This window comes from Seriola dumerili, unplaced genomic scaffold (assembly GCF_002260705.1).
Source record: "Seriola dumerili isolate Sdu_G_001 unplaced genomic scaffold, Sdu_1.0 BDQW01000202.1, whole genome shotgun sequence".
Lineage (NCBI taxonomy): Eukaryota > Metazoa > Chordata > Actinopteri > Carangiformes > Carangidae > Seriola > Seriola dumerili.
Genome location: NW_019174457.1, coordinates 1,118,643 through 1,131,675, shown reverse-complemented (window position 1 = coordinate 1,131,675; position 13,033 = coordinate 1,118,643). Strand labels below are relative to the sequence as shown.

At 40.0% G+C, this 13,033-nt stretch overlaps 1 protein-coding gene across 1 annotated transcript in view; it reads right to left on the bottom strand.

Moving 5' to 3' along the window:
- The window catches only part of col22a1 (collagen type XXII alpha 1 chain), a 49,242-nt gene that overhangs the window by 12,121 nt on the left and 24,088 nt on the right, over positions 1–13,033 (bottom strand). The window contains exons 22-43 of the mRNA XM_022753981.1: positions 12,860–12,913; positions 9,430–9,483; positions 8,754–8,807; positions 8,570–8,623; positions 8,383–8,436; positions 7,622–7,675; positions 7,450–7,494; positions 7,274–7,336; positions 6,583–6,636; positions 6,331–6,372; positions 6,166–6,198; positions 5,850–5,903; positions 5,099–5,152; positions 4,961–5,014; positions 4,820–4,873; positions 4,614–4,667; positions 3,999–4,103; positions 2,867–2,911; positions 2,226–2,303; positions 2,092–2,127; positions 1,950–2,003; positions 1,701–1,745 (exon numbers count right to left, since the gene is read on the bottom strand). Of these exons, the coding sequence (XP_022609702.1) occupies positions 1,701–1,745; positions 1,950–2,003; positions 2,092–2,127; positions 2,226–2,303; positions 2,867–2,911; positions 3,999–4,103; positions 4,614–4,667; positions 4,820–4,873; positions 4,961–5,014; positions 5,099–5,152; positions 5,850–5,903; positions 6,166–6,198; positions 6,331–6,372; positions 6,583–6,636; positions 7,274–7,336; positions 7,450–7,494; positions 7,622–7,675; positions 8,383–8,436; positions 8,570–8,623; positions 8,754–8,807; positions 9,430–9,483; positions 12,860–12,913 (1,194 nt within the window). The remainder of the gene's footprint in view (positions 1–1,700; positions 1,746–1,949; positions 2,004–2,091; positions 2,128–2,225; positions 2,304–2,866; positions 2,912–3,998; positions 4,104–4,613; positions 4,668–4,819; positions 4,874–4,960; positions 5,015–5,098; positions 5,153–5,849; positions 5,904–6,165; positions 6,199–6,330; positions 6,373–6,582; positions 6,637–7,273; positions 7,337–7,449; positions 7,495–7,621; positions 7,676–8,382; positions 8,437–8,569; positions 8,624–8,753; positions 8,808–9,429; positions 9,484–12,859; positions 12,914–13,033) is intronic.

Genomic DNA, 13,033 nt, shown 5'->3' with positions numbered 1-13,033 from the left:
TTTTCCAACTCATCCCAAAAGGTGTTGGATGGGGTTGAAGTCAGGACTGGTCACGTTCTCTCCACACCAAACTGGAACAACCATTTCTTTATGGACTTGTCTATTTGCATGGGGGCCACCGTCATGTTGCAACAGGGAAGGGCCTTCTACAAACAGCTGCTACAGAGTTGAAGGCTCACTGTTGTCTTGAATATCACTCCATTAACATTTCTCTTAATTGGAGCTGTGGTTATAATACTAATCAGTCCAATACTTATTTAACATGAACATCTAGCTAGAGGAAAGGGAGCCTTTAGTTGGCAATTAGGGAAATGGAATAAACAATAAATTAGCTTTCAAGCAGAAGCAAACAAACACCATATTAGTCATTAGAGATACACAGCTACAGATGCACATAAGCATTTTGAGAGAAAACATCTTATGAGTACAAACATTTGAGTTTAAATGTCTCCTATAAGGTCCTTGGACTTAAAGCAACCAGTCAAGCAGCTCGATATCACAAATCATAAATTCGCCTGAAGGGGCTTTAACCACTAAATGGTCACAAAATTTGCACTTTGTCAATGGTGTTTTGGTTTACTCATGTATCATCTCCAAGGGGCCGTTTGTGAGTTTTCTCCGCCGCCTAACGTGGCTTGTGGCGGTTGGTGATTGTCGCTCGACAAGAACGTCCACCATCTTTGCGTTCACAAGACAAGAGGTAATAATAAACCCTCTGAGCAGCACTACGTCTCCAGGGCAGATTGGAGGGGGTCGCTAGCTGGTTAGCATGCTAACTTCAGTAGAAGAAAAGACATGATAGAGATAGGATAGAGATGAACACAGTTGCTGCTTTCCACTGCTGAAGACAGCTCTTGGTGAGTAAAAGAATGAACTTTGATTTCCTCTAGACGAGTAAGTAAACAGCTTTCAATGCTAATGCTGGGTATGTAGCATTTTATCATTTATTTTTGGCCAGAACTCCACAACAAGCTGACCATCATGAATGTTGGACATACTGTGGCTTTACAAAGTTGATATGGTGAACATGTTAGCATCTGTAGCTTGTTTAGCATTCATTTAGTTTCCTGTTTGTGGTGACCTGACAAATGTAGGGGAAATATTAATTTTCCTTTTAGCTCTATTATGGTCTTCAACAGCTCCTGAGAAACATCTTGAGTTGTTAAATACTCCACCGTGTTCACCAGCTAGTCGCTAACTATGCCTGCTGTGTGGTGTTGCACAGGTAGCATGCAGTCTGGTTTTAAAGGCTTTTTGCTGACAACAGCTGCCTGCTGCGGCCGAAGGTAATGCTCCGAGAGGGCACAACTGTTGTGTCAGAAAACAAAAACAATTAGCTGAAAAACACTATAATATGTGAGCTGCATAGAGCTAAGGGGAACTGCAGAGTTTGATTATAATTATCTGTCGGTTTGTTACTACAAGTGACCCCTTCTCAAATGTCAGCCATTGTTTATGTTAAGATATTGATTGGTGCAGCTTTAAGGTCTTCACTGATAAGTCTAGCAAGTATTTCTGGAGAAAGGTTATGTTGCTTTTAGTACATGATTATGCTCCGCTTATATCCCACTTCATATTCAGTGAACATACTGTATCTAAGCAAACATCCGGAGAGGAAAAGATCATGTTTATATAGCATGTGAGTACAACCAATTGCTCAGCTAATACTCAGTGTCCTCCCATCCTATGTCCGCACTTACAGGCTCTCCAGGTGATCCTTTGTCTCCCGGCCTTCCTGGTAAACCCTGCATTTGGAGCAAAGGCAGATAAACTGATTATGAGATACACTGTTATCTATCAAAACATATGGTAATTATGGAAACTTAAAAATAACCAAGGGGAGGAACGACAAATGAAGCCAGGACAGTGACAGAAATCTTCACACAATGAGACATGCACATCAAAAAACTTCAATAATTAATTAATTCATCATTTATTTATGCACTTACATTATGTCCTGCTGGGCCCTGAGGACCAGCAACTCCTGGTGGACCCCTCAAGCCCTGAAACCCAAGTAAACGCACGTTAGAGAAACACTTTTGATAAGCATAAACACATTGAATATTCATCTTTTGATTTTGAAATATTTACCGCAGGTCCAGGTTCCCCATTATTTCCTGGGAGCCCCTGTGAGAGAAAAGCATTGTAAAATTTAGAGATGCGTAAATAAATACACTGCGGTCGGATAATGTGCAGTAACCCTGGGCTGGCATTGAAGATCATACCGATGGTCCCATTTTGCCCTCTCCTGCAGGACCCCTGTCTCCTGGTACTCCTGGTTCTCCTTGTGACCCTGGTTGACCCTGGCAGAACAGAAACAAAGTTTACTTCTCCATCATCATCCTGCTCCTCAGATAATGTCAGTCAGGCAGCAATGTTTGGCAAAGAGTCTCACTCGACACGGACACCGTCAGATTCAGCGATGCCTGCTGATCCCAGAAATAACACAGTGCTTTTAATCTTTGACGAAAAAAAAATAAAAAATACAATCTGCAGTTGACATTTTGCTACTCAGAAGAGAAGACGTATTGTTGATGAGGGTGAACGATTTGACACCATAAATCCAGCAAATGCCCCTGTCCAGCGTCTTCCATCCCGTGCCCTCGACATCAAGCTCTTCACACAGCAAAGAGCCGGTCATAATCAGAGCAGCGGTCACAGTGCAGTGGACATAGAAATTGCTTTTGCTGCTTTCAACAAAAATGAATTGTTTTTCTCATCTGTGCCACAAGAAAAAGTTTTCACATCAACAAAAGAGCACCTGTGCATGATAAAGAAAAAAAAAAAAACACCTCCGGCAAACTAGAAAGCTTACACACACACATACACACACACACTTTGTTACAACTTTCTAAAATTACATTACCTTTGGCCCTGAGGGTCCTTGGATTCCCTGTGGTCCTGGTTCGCCCTGTAATGTCAAAAGAAATGTCATAAATCGAATCACGTGTGACTTAAAAAGTGGAATTAAGCTTCTTTTGAATAAATCATTTAGGGCTCAACGTGTGTGCGAGCTGCCATTCTTCATGCACGTAATTGTTAGCGGGGCCTCGGGGCTGCACCTGGCAGCTGTAAAAAAACAGAACCGCTGTGAGCCAAATCTGTTGTGCTCCTGTGTTGCTTTAATGTGATATGTCCCAACAGTGTTTTTCCTGTTTGCTGCTGCCTCGTCAGCAGGACGGCCACATGTCTGGGGTGAAAAATGATGAAGAAACATGTTGAGCTGCAGAGCAAAATGTGCCTAGTCAGACTCATTTTCCTATTGTGTAGTGGTTGCAGCATGTATTAGTGCCAGGGCGATGTTTACAAGCAGAGCACGTGGAATACAAGAGGCTCTTAATGAGATTTCTATAAAGAAGAACAGACATATTTATCTTTAAATCATTGTTTCCTATGACTTAAAATCATACACAGAGCTACTACTCTCTTAAACCCCACTGACCTGCCGGTGGGTAAGTCCTTACAAACTTTATTTTACGCAGAACTATATTCTAAATTGTAGGAGAGATGCTAACATTTCCAAAGATAGCAAATATATAAAGATATGTGTACAAAGTATTGCACAAGGCATCTGATTTTTTATATTAAATGAGATATGAAATAAGATGCAACTCTTTCAATCTTGTAACAACCTGCCACCTAGATTACCCACAATTCAATCTGTGAACAGTTGGGTCAGTTGAGATTCGGGTGTGTTATGCTAGTAGTGGGGAATGTAGTCTCTTGCTGCTTGCCTGACGTCACTTGAAGTGGTTTATCAGACTTCACGCAGAGCTCCCTCTGGAGCCACAAAAGTTTTTATACAACTCCTTTCACATTAATCCACCACAAGACTTGGAATCAGACTGTGACGTGTAAAATTGTTGGAGTTTTCCTTTAAGGGAAAATAAATACATATCCCCAAAAAACATGGTTAAACATCACTCTTCAAGCCTACAACAGGACTGAGGTACGATAAGGTTTTAAATATACTCTGATGGGAGAAATAGGTGTCTTACATTTTGCCCGTCTTTCCCTTTCCCCGTTGGTCCAGGGGGTCCAGTCACACCGGGCTCTCCGGGTGGGCCTGCGAGACCTGTTTGTCCTGGTTTACCTGGTTCACCCTAAAATGAATAAAGAGATGTAAACTGTATCATCTTTCAAAGCTACAACAGGTACATCATCAGATGTCTCAGAAACTCTTTGTGCTGCTCAGATTTCTATACGGAGTAACTGTAAAACTGTTCCATGTGTAACACGGTTATTGTTACTGGTATTGTGGCTTTGTGTATGTGGGGGATGGTAATGACAAGGGAACCAAACATCTGCATAATAACTTGTGGAGAAAGACAAGGAAAACACAAAGACAGAAAACAAAGAAGATGAAAATGCCACGTGATGCAGTAGAGAGAGTTTTGTATTGCTATTGTGCAACTACATGTAGCTGCTGTTGCTGCTGCAGGATTTAAATGAATTCAAAGACTTCTCTTCTGAAACAATAATGAAGGACATACAAGGTCACTCTCTCTTCTCTGCAGACTTATTTTTATTCTGCACTGCCAAAACCATTCTGATCATTGCCTGAATCCATCCAACCAAATATACACATCGCTTTTCACAAACAGGCGACTGACCTTGTCTCCTCTCTGTCCAGCTGGACCAGGAGGCCCAATGATCCCAGGTATGCCCTAGAAGACAGACAACTGCTGGTTTCATACCGAGGTGATTTGTTATCGGTGACATCTGTCAATATTTTTATACCACACGGACGTCATTCATGTAGATAGTCATGGGAAATGCACTGCTTACGTTGATTTTAAATGGTATAGAATGGACCTACCACATTTCCTGGCAATCCACGAAGACCTTGAGGACCGGCTACGCCGGGTGGACCCTGGGAGAAACACATCAGCCATTAAGGTTGAGTAAAATCTTCCCTCCTGCTGTGGAATGGTGAATCACATAAAATCGGACAACTCACAGGGTCTCCAACGCGTCCTGTCTCTCCTGTAAGTCCAGTGTCACCTTTCGGTCCCTGGAATTAAAAAACAGCCATTGAGAGGTTTTCCACTTCAATAGACTGTGCTGTAAAGGAGGTGAGGGGTCAGGAGCATCTTACCGGGGGTCCAGCTGGTCCCTTAAAACCTTGTTCACCAGGTAACCCTCTTTGGCCCTTCAGAGAAGACACATCAATTAAATGTGTTAGTATAAATAGTGTAGGTCTACATGCTGAATTGGTAATATTCATTTTCATATATTCTTTTCATATTTTTCATAAACTTATAATGATGGAAGGTCTATTATGATTCCAGATGAAAAAGACATAAAATTAATAAAGGTTGTGCAATAAAAGGTGAAGATGCATGAAGAAGTTACTCTGATACACTGCAACAAAATCATCATTAACTGAACACCACCTTCATATGGTGCCCTGAGAAAGTCAAAGACAACAGAAATACATATTTTGTGTGTGTGTGTGTGTGTGTGTGTGTGTGTGTGTGTGTTGCTTACAGTACGTAATTTATTTTAATTTTTATGCAGCTTCCAGGCTTACAGGATCCTAAATATACCAAAATTTCCTGCATTCTATTCTGGTCCACATAATATACTGTACATCTATAAATTGAAGCAGATAGAGAATCAGGTCAGTGCATTACTGCCTCTTACAGTTTAATTTACTTTTCCAATTAAAAAAAGTCCCCAGAGCTCTCCTACTGTAGCAGGCTTGCTTTGCTCTCTGGTCATACTGGATCTCTACTGACATCTAGTGGATTCCTCTTGATACTGGCAGTTGTAGAGTCATGCTTCAGTGTTGGTTAAAGTGAAGAAGAAAAGACCAGCAGCAACAACACAGAGGGGGAAAAACTCACCATCTCTCCTGGTTTCCCTTGATCTCCTTTCTCTCCCTTTTCTCCAGGTGTTCCCTTGAGGTGAGATCAAACGATGCAGAGTTTAAATGAAGAAGAAGCAGAAGAAGAAGGGGAAGATGAAAGGAACAACAAAGAATGAATCAACATCCATCACTTTATATGTATATATATATATATATCTACTGTATATAAACCCAGCACATGATAAATATCATAAACACAACCATGTGCAGTTCGTATCTCTGAAGCAACAACTAAATATTCTCTAGAATTCCACTAATCTCACAATGAAGTTTGGTTTGTTTGTTCTACTCACAGGTTCACCAGGCTCAGGGATGACATTTGCCACCTGTGGGGGGAAAAAAAACAGACAGAAGGAAAATCATTCACTGCATCAGCACTGAATGCTGAGTGAAACAGCATGACTGACTTTGCGTCTCGTGTTAACATGCACACTAGAAAGAGCAGAAATTTTACTGACATTTCCTGGAGCGCCAGGCGGTCCCCTCGCTCCAACTTCACCCTGAGGCAAGAGACAATATGTTCACATAGTCTGCATACTAATTACCTTATTACAGCTAACACTGCAGCGTGACCATTACTGAGACAGAGGAGGATGACTACTGTAACATGGCAGTGAGAATTCAGCATTTCTGTCTGTAAATGCCTGTCAAATAATTTTACATTATAAAATTGTGCAACATATGACACAAGTTCATTGACACTTATTTACCTTGTCTCCCCTTTCACCTTTTGGCCCATTTGGTCCATCCAGTCCTCTTTCTCCCTGTGAAATAGAGGCCAAAATCAGAATTTCAACATTTCAACAACCACATATTTGCACATTAATACAGGCAAAAAGAGGTCTTTTTAAATGAAATCAAGAACAGTGGCTCACAAAGTGTCATGTGAGGACACCAATCAGCCCTTGAAGGGGTCCCAGGAGGTTACCCAGCCAAATTAGGAGCAGTTAATTTCACTAGAGTTTATTTCACCAGAAATTATTTTGGTTGCATAATAATATAAGTGACCTTTAGAGCAGTGGTTCTCAAACTTTTTCATGTCAAGGACCCCTAAACTGGCACAAAGTACACCACGGACCCCTATTTGATAAGATTTTGTCCCCAGCTCGTCCCATCTGATAAGATTTGTGCTTTTAGGTATTTCATGAGAGGAAGTGTTTGAAACCCATGACCCTTGTGGATGAAATTATCATGAAAATAGATTATTCTCCATTTTGATGGAAACCCCGTCAAGGACCCCTGAGGAACACCAGACCGCACTTTGAGAACCACTGCTGTAGAAGATGTTTGCCCATGCACAGTTGCAGACAGTGTGCAGCTCAATATTAAATCAATATCATGGGAAATTCCTGTAAAATGGGCATCCATAGCTGCGAAGCCTACACCTGGTGATGCACCTACCGGAATGCCCCTGTCTCCTCTCGCTCCATCAGCACCTGGTTGTCCAGGGGAACCAGCTTCTCCCTTTAAAAATCACATACATGATGAAATATGTTTGAATATGATGAGTTGAAAAAACAAAACAAAACAAAACAAAAAAACAAAAACTAAAGGAAAGTCAACAGCTGTGAACTCACTCTCTCCCCTGGAGGTCCTCTTGGTCCAGGTGGCCCATCATCACCCTGGGGAGAAGACAAACGGACATCAAAATGTCAGATTTGCATTTGGAAAATACACATGCTATCTCATAAGCTGCATATGTCTTCAGTCGTGTCCTGTGTGTTTCTGGGTAAGATTAAATCACATTACCTTAGGTCCAGGCTTTCCAGAAAAACCATCTGTTCCCCGCTCTCCCCTGGGCCCCTTCAGAGACACAAGATTACGATTTAGATGTCATACTTTAAAAAAACAAAACAGCGTTTGTAAAAAAAAAAAAAAAAACATTTGCCAGGCACTGTATGTAGTGAAAGGTAAATGCACCTCAACTCAGTTTAGCCACTGCATTAAATTTAAGTACATCAATTTAAAATGGTTTATACAGGCTTTGTTTTCTTTAAAAAGTAATTTGTGCTTTCACTGCTCGGTTAAGTTCCGCAGTAAAACTTGTCTTAGCTTAAACGTTTCGTTTCTATTACATTTTCCACTATATTTCTAAAGTATATGTGCCACTTAAATAATAATACATTGTACATTTTGTAGGTAATGCAGCTGTTTTCCATGCTTGCTAGCTTATCAATTGTACCTTAGAGAATTAGAAGTTATGAGCCTCACAGTCAATAACCTTGCAGTGTTCACAGTTACTGAAATTTAAAGCAGAGGTTTAAACTTAATTGAGGTTGATGAGAACAGTGAGATTGAACCAGAACAGTAAAGCTGCAGGCGGTAAAACAAAAACACTCAGCTGGAAGATGCTAAAAAAGCTAAAGCTAAAGCTAAAAAGTATGGGTGATATGTGGGTAATAATTCTTTGAGCCATTGTTCATATGAAATGTTTGATTGGTGTGATTTAAGTATGACTAGCATGGCAGGCAAGAAGAGAATAATAAAGTTATTCTAAAGGTGACACAAACCATGGCACCATCGTTTCCAGGAAGACCGTCGAGACCGTCTTTACCAGGAAGACCCTTAGAAGATCAGGGACAAAGGGTTGACATTTAGTGGCGCTTGCAGAGAAACGACAAGAGATTAAGCACCTAAGACTCAAAGTAACATTAATAACAAATTACAGTATGTTTGAGAATAAAAGCACCGACTCACAGGCTTTCCAGGTTCTCCAGGTTTGCCTGAAAATCCAATTTCACCAGGCAGACCCTTTGTAAAGAGAGAAAAGGTATATGTCAAGATGTTAAACGTTCTGTAACAGATATGATTTAATTGTCAAAGCCAATGATCATATTCAAGAATAACTGCCATGTCCTCATTTCAGTTTCTGGTCACTTACAGGAGGTCCAGTGTGTCCTTGGTTTCCTGGTGACCCAGGTGGACCCTGAGGACCCTGCAAAATAAGAAATATACAATACATTAGTGAAAATTTGTATCACTTGCTTATCAACTCATATTCACAAATTACAGACTTTGTAGGATTGTTTAAAATTAAAATAATATAAACATTGTGCCATGTTCATGAAATATTTTCTTGCCATATATGTTCAAAAAAATAAATTCTCCTCATATGGACTTCCAAAAAACACAGTGTACATCAGTACCAGCGAGCAGCCACTAGAGGGGGCTATTATTGTGCTGTAAACGCCTCATTCAACCTTGGATACACTTGAAGACAGGTGAATTTCTATTGCGCTTGAGGGAGCAATTCGGAAAATTAATTGACATAACCTGTTGGTTTTAATCTAGCCTGTTTATTTTCCCGCTATTAAAAACACACAGTGTAGACACCTATGAGAGAGGCACTCATTTTGTGCTTCGTGGGTCACATCAAATATTGAGCAGCCCACACAATTAAAATACACAATTAATTCTCTTCAGCTCTCCTTGAGAGGTCACAAGAAAAAAGAAAACAGTGACATGAGCTGTACATAAACAAGGGGTCATTTTAAACAAGTGTATTACCAATATGTATGTGTGCGTTTTGCATGTTATGAAATTCAAACAGTTCTTACAGGAGGTCCAGGAAGGCCGTCCACGCCAGGCAATCCACTCTCTCCCTTCTTCCCCTGAAAGACAACAGATAAATTGAATTAACGCCCACATTAACCACAATCAATACATAAGTTGAGCTGTTTCCAGGTCGAAGCTACTATCGAGGATGAGGTCATATAGTTGTTTTTCGAAATTGGAAGGTTCAGCAACAATGTGGGAGTTAAAAAAAAAACAAACATGTTTTAACTTTCTCATGGCTGCATATTTCTAGGCCAATTCCAGTATTTTTAAACACAGCATTATAGATTCAGCACCAGAAGTTGGCAGGATAGAAAGGGCTTTCAAACAACAACATTAAAGCTGTGACAAAAAACAGTTACACTTTATTTCATAGATCTGTAATTGACTAATATTTTCCTAGGGATTTTGAGGTAAAGCACTATGTAATCTGGTAGGTATAAGGATTACATTTATATGTTCTGAGATTGTTATTTTGGTTGAATAAGACGTTAGTTATATTGAGTCAATAAGCACTTCTGCCTTACAAATACACCTGTAAAAACATGATGCCATAAAATTTTCATGAACATTTCTGTTGGCTCTGGAAGTCGCCATGTCACCTCAACAGTCAACAGACAACTACAGCTGAGGGAGGAGAGCTATATCAAGGGAAAGCTAGCCACAGCTAGCCTTAGCAAACGTTTAAACTAAACTTACTTAGATTTGTAATTGAAATGTTTCGATGAACCAACATATTGGTAATTCATTTGGTTATTCCACACAATTGTGAATGAGGCAGCAGCTAAATACAGTCACAGATGAGAAAAAAAAACCTAGCAAAACTCCTGCTAATGCTAATCTAACTGTCTAGTTTAAGAGACTGGCAGTAACTCTGGTTTCAGCTAGAATTCATGCGATTTAGTTTAATCAAGCAACATTAAAAATCACATATTTTAAAATGTATTATATTGTAAATTAAATTATTTTCAATTTTCAATATAAAAATTAACAGACTCAACTAAACAGATAAATGTAATCCTTATGAAATATGGACTCTAATCTGTCAAAATAAAGTTTATTTTCCTAAACAAGCTAGTTAAAATGGACATGAAAGCTAAATGATGCAGTCTTTTGTTGTTCCCATTGTCCACATCCCAGCTCACACTGTCCTCAGATACCCAGTGACTGAGCCCGGGGCTGGCCTGGTGTGGCTGTGGCCACCCCCAGGCTTTCTGTAAAAGGCTAAAAAGTTATTAGATGAAACTAAGAATATTGCCAGCACATCCACAAACATAATAATGTAACCTCTGTACAACGCCATACCACAAAGAACAAACTGAACAAAATTCTCATTACTGTACCACCAGATAGTGAGTACTGGCTTCGACCTGGCCACCCTCATGAAAATTGTCTGGCTCTGCAGCTGGTCATATCAGGATAAAGGTGAACAGACTGGCCTCAGCGGCGGTGACTCAAACAGCTGATGAGAGCTTTGCTGCAGTGGAGATGAGAGTGGCTAAATCTCTAGCAACTCAACCATACAGCCAACTCTATCAGCAGCAGTGGAGACCACCCGCTCTCAACCTACCTTAACACCCCCCCCCCCCTTCCCACACTCTAGCCCTGCGCATCTTCAGCTGAGGTATAACAACACTAACCCTCAAGAAAATAGGTCAAGCTCCTTCGCAATCTGTCTGTTTTTTTGGGGTTCTCTTTGGAGGCATCCCGTCGGGCTGTAAAATGATTCAGTGGGACCTCCAATGATATTACGAAATAAGAGCAAAAGCTGCACAGAGGGAGATTTTCTAGATATTGCGGGAATCTTAACCCAGTGTGATCGCTTTATTCATGTTAATAAACTGTAAATCCCTTGATCTCCGAGGAGCTTGTCTGGCCGAGTGCGTTCTGCTGGTAGAAAAGTCTTTCATTCGTGGCCAGAGGAGGTTTGGCTCGACTGTGCTGCCCAACTGAGCAGCTGCAAATGTTGATTCCAACGGGCTGCTGATGAGAAGTTAATTGCTCCCAGAAAAGAAGGGTAAGGGATGTCACTATCTTTGTTAATGTTTTGGAAGAACAAATTATGTAGAACCAATGTGTCTGTTTTAATTACACACTGCTGTGTGATGGGACCAGGGTGGAGGGAGACAGAGGGAACAGGATCCAGACAAGGGACAGTTTTTGTAGATAATTCTCTGATAACAGCTACAGCATCAGCTCTGATTAGCATGAAGAATAAATATCAGTTTTATTTATCCTAAATAATCCCATTGGGATATGATAAATACAGTTATGGGACTACAGTATAAACTTCCAATTACTGCAAATTACAGTTTTTGTTGTGCAAGAGCAGCTCTGGAGGCAAAACCATCTAATTTTAGTCAAAAGTCAGTAGACAGTTTTACTGCGTTAGTAAAGTCAGACTAAAGCAATAAAAAACACAGAACTCCTTAGCCACTATGCATTAAGATATTTCTCATGTATTTCTTTGTTATTATCACATAATTATTGTTGTTTTTGTGATTTTAAACATTCCTGGTTTATATTTTCTCATGATTAGAAAGAGATTTCTTCGTGATACAAACTTACAAACTTATCTCCTTGAAATTCTTTTTATATTCTACCAACTTGTTTTGCCAATTGTGTTTCAATGGGAAATGTAATTGGACAGGACTTTGACACTGGACTTTGTCAAGGTTACGAGTTACATGTAAATAAAATTAACATACATACAAGGTTGCATTAGCCTTTAATGTTGTGATCATGAAATAATGAAACAACTTGTCACTTTGTATCAAAATGACATGATAAAATCCGCTTTGGCCATAGAAAAGACAAGAGATAAGAGAAGAAAAGGTTAATATGTGCCTTTCAGGCAAATCAACCTCTGAGGTTTTCTATTATCTCACTGCAATGAGTTTACACTTGGATAGAAATGATGTTAAACTCCAGTGTAAACCATATCCAACCCCTAGCCTCAACATAGCTCAATACATAGCCTAGGTTACGGCATGTTTAGATTTAGGTTACATGAGTAGAAGTACATGGGATATGCCCATAGTTTGTGTGGAGATCTGCCAATCCAAAAAAAAAAAAAAGGGTAGTTATTTGTATACAAGTAACAATATCAACAAAAGTAATCGGTGCTTCTTTTGCCATTCAAGTTGCCAGTTTGCAAACTTCTCCTTTTGCCCGGTGATATAATTCAACCATTCTATCTCCAGAGCAGTTTTACTTCTGATAAATGTTTTGAGGAGACTCTAATGTACTGTAAACTCAGGTCAGATACATCTACATCAACAGAACAACAAAGATTACATCTCACAGATGTAGGTATTTGGACAGCTGTATAGTTTGTTGAGCATGTCCTGGTAATAGTACAGGGTCTAAGTACGATGAAGAAATGTAGGGAAGCAAAGTTCAGATAAACTTCCATCAAAATGAGATTCTTACCCTTTGGCCAAACTCTCCAGGCTCTCCAGGCAGACCTAGTAGTCCAGGAGGACCCTGAGACATAAAATATTCGCAGTCAGCAAGAGTTCAAACGGCATGACTGGTGTTTTCATGTACTACATCTGAACAGGTGACTTTTCCACAACAGAAAAAAAATATCAAAAGTTGAACAGC